This window comes from Crocodylus porosus, unplaced genomic scaffold (assembly GCF_001723895.1).
Source record: "Crocodylus porosus isolate Cpor-Errol unplaced genomic scaffold, CroPor_comp1, whole genome shotgun sequence".
In the NCBI taxonomy this organism is placed as follows: Eukaryota; Metazoa; Chordata; order Crocodylia; family Crocodylidae; genus Crocodylus; species Crocodylus porosus.
In genome coordinates this window covers 104,527,673-104,531,336 of record NW_017728943.1, presented here as the reverse complement: position 1 = coordinate 104,531,336, position 3,664 = coordinate 104,527,673, and the positions used below count along the sequence as shown (strand labels likewise).

General features: G+C 44.2%; 1 protein-coding gene across 4 annotated transcripts in view; it reads left to right on the top strand.

Annotated features, from left to right (window-relative positions):
- SMOC2 (SPARC related modular calcium binding 2) overlaps positions 1 to 3,664 on the top strand; it is a 221,086-nt gene that overhangs the window by 92,151 nt on the left and 125,271 nt on the right. For all 4 annotated transcript variants that reach the window (XM_019549924.1, XM_019549922.1, XM_019549925.1 and 1 more), the window contains exon 4: positions 806 to 905. In XM_019549924.1, the coding sequence (XP_019405469.1) occupies positions 806 to 905 (100 nt within the window). The remainder of the gene's footprint in view (positions 1 to 805; positions 906 to 3,664) is intronic.

Genomic DNA, 3,664 nt, shown 5'->3' with positions numbered 1-3,664 from the left:
CCCCTGGCATGACAAGGAACAATGGACACAAATTATTAGAGAGGAGATTTAGATTAGACATCTGCAAGAACTACTTCACAGTCAGGGCGGCTAGGAGCTGGAACCAACTTCCGAGGGAAGTGGTGCTGGCTTCTACCCTGGGGTTCTTTAAGAAGAGGCTTGATGACTACCTGGCTGGAGTCATTTGACTCCAGTCTTTTCTCCCGCCCAGGTGGGGGGTCGGACTTGAAGATCTACAAGGTCCCTTCCGACCCAACTTCTATGATTCTATGAATTTAAATGCTGTATTCTGAGAATTTGTCTTCTGACAGTGTGGGGCATGAATAACACTGGAAGAAGCATTGCTCCTGTTGTTCCCATGGGTGGGAGACAAGTTGTCTGTCTGGAAAAAAGCTAGTGGTGGCTTATTTCAGGAACAATCAGCCCATTTGTCCTCTGAGAAACTTTTATGAGCTTTCCATAACACTAATTTATCCTTTTGGTATAGGGGACAACACAGGCAAGCTCATTTTAACTGTTTTCTCTTCATTTCTTCAAAGAAACACATACTACACAGTGGTTAAAGGGACTCTGTTTTTATGCTAAAGGATCTTACGATAAGACTTGAATTATGGTCCCATGACTGATAATTTTACTAGATGCAACCAAAAAAAAAGGTTTGGTCACTTCAGAAAAAATATTCTGCTGGAGGGCCTCATTGTACTAGGCAGAAATGTCTTGATAAGTAGAGTAGGTGTCATGAACATTATGAAATGGTAACCATATTTAACATAGATTTCACACACTTAATGTCATTTCCTGACAGGTTCAGTGCCATAGTTACACCGGATACTGTTGGTGTGTCACACCCAATGGGCGTCCAATCAGTGGAACAGCTGTAGCACATAAAACTCCACGGTGCCCAGGTACGATTAATGTAACTGGTCAGGTTAAAATGCTGTTGTAGTAATAACTATTTGGTTTATTTGTGGCATCCATCTCTTTTATTTGTGTTACAACCTTGATTTTTATGTTTTTATATGGTGCTAATCTGCCTGACACTAACATACTGACATATGCTGCCGTGCAACAGCATTGCTTAGATAATCATTTGTATATATTCCCATTTTCTTTCTTGTAAATTAAGTGAAAACATTCCTGAAAGCTTTACTTTTCAGATACATTAAGGAATTAGAGTAATTTAAGAAAAACGTGATATTTGAGGGCATAGGGGTATTAAAAAAAACGCACACACACTGGTGGCCAAAGTCATGGGAAAGCTCCTTTTTTCCAATAGCAGTGAAAAGCATCATTAAAAAAAGTTAAACCAGTGTTTCTGGAAAAAATGAACAACAGATCTCTTCTAGTCCTACAGGTTTTCACCTCACACTGGTGCCTATAAACAAATTAAATATACTTTAGGGACTCCCTCTTAGCTTTATTAAAAATGCATTAAACTATATATGATAAACTATAAAGGATGGATTCAAATTTCCTCAGCATATGTCTAAAATTAGGCAGGACAGGGCCTGACTTCTAAATGTTTGAACAAGGAGCATGAGTCAACATGACTCAATTAGGCATTTAGCATCTCCTTAGAATCAATGGTGAGATGTCATATACATCTAAGCATGAGTCAAGTTAATGCTTCCAGGTATTTTGATTAGACATCCGTGTACAGATCGCTGCATGCTGAGTTCCTGAAGGCAGGTGATTCAAGATGTGTGTAGTGCTGGTACTGGCCATTTTTTTACCTAGTAGGTAAAATATTTCATCAGGACATTGGACAACTGGCTTTTTGATCCCTGGTTGCCCTAATGAGATTTAAGCCCAGAGCTTCTATTTCCCAAAAGAGTGCCCTAACTATCTGGCAATGATATAGGCTTAATGTAGGCATGCTGTATCTTTCCTGTTAAATTTGGCCCACTGGGTACTCAAGAATGCAAGTGGTAAAATGGAGAACGAATGAGAGAGAAACTGCCTCTAGCCTAGTGCTTAGGGCCCTCTTCTGAAAGTAGGTATCATGGGTTCTGTCCATTGCTGCCATGTTTATTTCTCATTTTAAACAGTGACTGCATAATGTAAAATTTATAAACTATGATGCAAAGATAGGCTATATAGTCAAGTGTCCTGCATTCCAGGGAATGGGATTGTATGCACTATGCCTTAATGCAATTGTTGATACAAGTTAAGATCCTAGCTCAGAACAGTGGTCTTATCTATTTGGGATACGATTTAAATACATAGAGGTTCTCCTGTTCAAGCCAGTGAACAGGGGCAGCAAACAAGGCAAGCAGTTTGCAGGCAGTTTGCTGGGAGCAAGAGGAAGGGGAAGAGAAGCCAGGAACCAGGCACCAAATCCTGACCTTTGGTTTGCTGAATGTTGTTTGGTGGGCTTTGTGTGTTTGGGGTATGTGCTGGGAGTGTTGCTGGTTGTGTGTGTTTGGAGAAGCTGGGAGTGTTGCTAGATGAGTGATTGCTGATTGCTAAGTGATTGCTGCCTGTGCCTGACAGAAGAAGTAACAAGGGGGCACAGCCAGTCAAGGCCCAGCAGGGTATAAAAGGAGACTCCCCAAGAAACCAGGGAACCAGTGAACAGGGGCAGCAAACAGTGCAAGCAGTTTTCAGGCAGTTCACTGGTCAGTTTTGCATTTCAGATTGCTGTCCTGCCCCACCTTTAAGGGAAGAGACTTTCAGCTTGGTGTGATAAATAAGGTGGCCATCTATGTACCTCAAGAATACAGGACAGTTGTATTTAGTGCAACTGTCCCCACCACCATGAACATCACATGCCTCCAGAGGCTGGGGGTGGGGGTGGGCAGAGGGGGCATGATGAGCTCCTGCAGGTGGCAGTGACAGTGTCAGCGGCAGGAGCATGGCAATGGTGAGTGGAGAGCTCCTGCAGACAGCCCTGGCAGTGTCAGCAGTGGCAGTGGCAGGGGCAGGCTGAGCAGGGAACTCCCACAGGCAGCCGTAGAGGTGTCAGCAGCAGGAGGCGGGGAGGGGTGCCAAGCAGTGAAAAATAGAGGACATAAATGTGTTCAGTTTCATATCAATAGAGGACAGAGGACCAGAAAACCAGACTGTCCTCTATAAAACTGGATGAATGGCCAACCTAGTGAGGAAGCAGGAAAAAAAGGACTTTTGTGGCGGGGGGGGCCAAGAAACAGTAAACAGGACAGCTTCCAGGTGAGTTCACTAGGGAAGGTGTGGTTGGAAGAAGGGCAGTAAGAGAGAAGGGACAGATTAAAAGACCCATGGAAATGGCTGGAGGACTTTGCAATGCCAGAGCCATTGCCATTGCCTCTGCTTGCACCTGTGAGGTTTCTGGCCAGGCAGGACCATTCACAATCAAGACTTCTACCCAGGTCCAGGTTTGGCGCTGTTGAAACTGCTGCTTCCAGGTTTCTTCTGGTGATGGTCAGGTTGAGAAGTGCCTACAGTGTGAACATTGCCTCCTAGTGGTGCCTCTCAGGGAACAGGCAAGGGACCTGCAGGGACCAAACCAGGAAAGCCAAGGCTGCAACTGAACTCCAACTAGCTTCAGGCATCAAGAACAACAAAAAGTTCTTTTTCAGGTATGTGGGGAGCCAGAGGAAAAGCAAGGGCAATGTTGGACCCCTGCTAAACCAGATGGGGCAACTGACAACTGACGCCCAGGAAAAAGCCAACCTATTAAATAGGT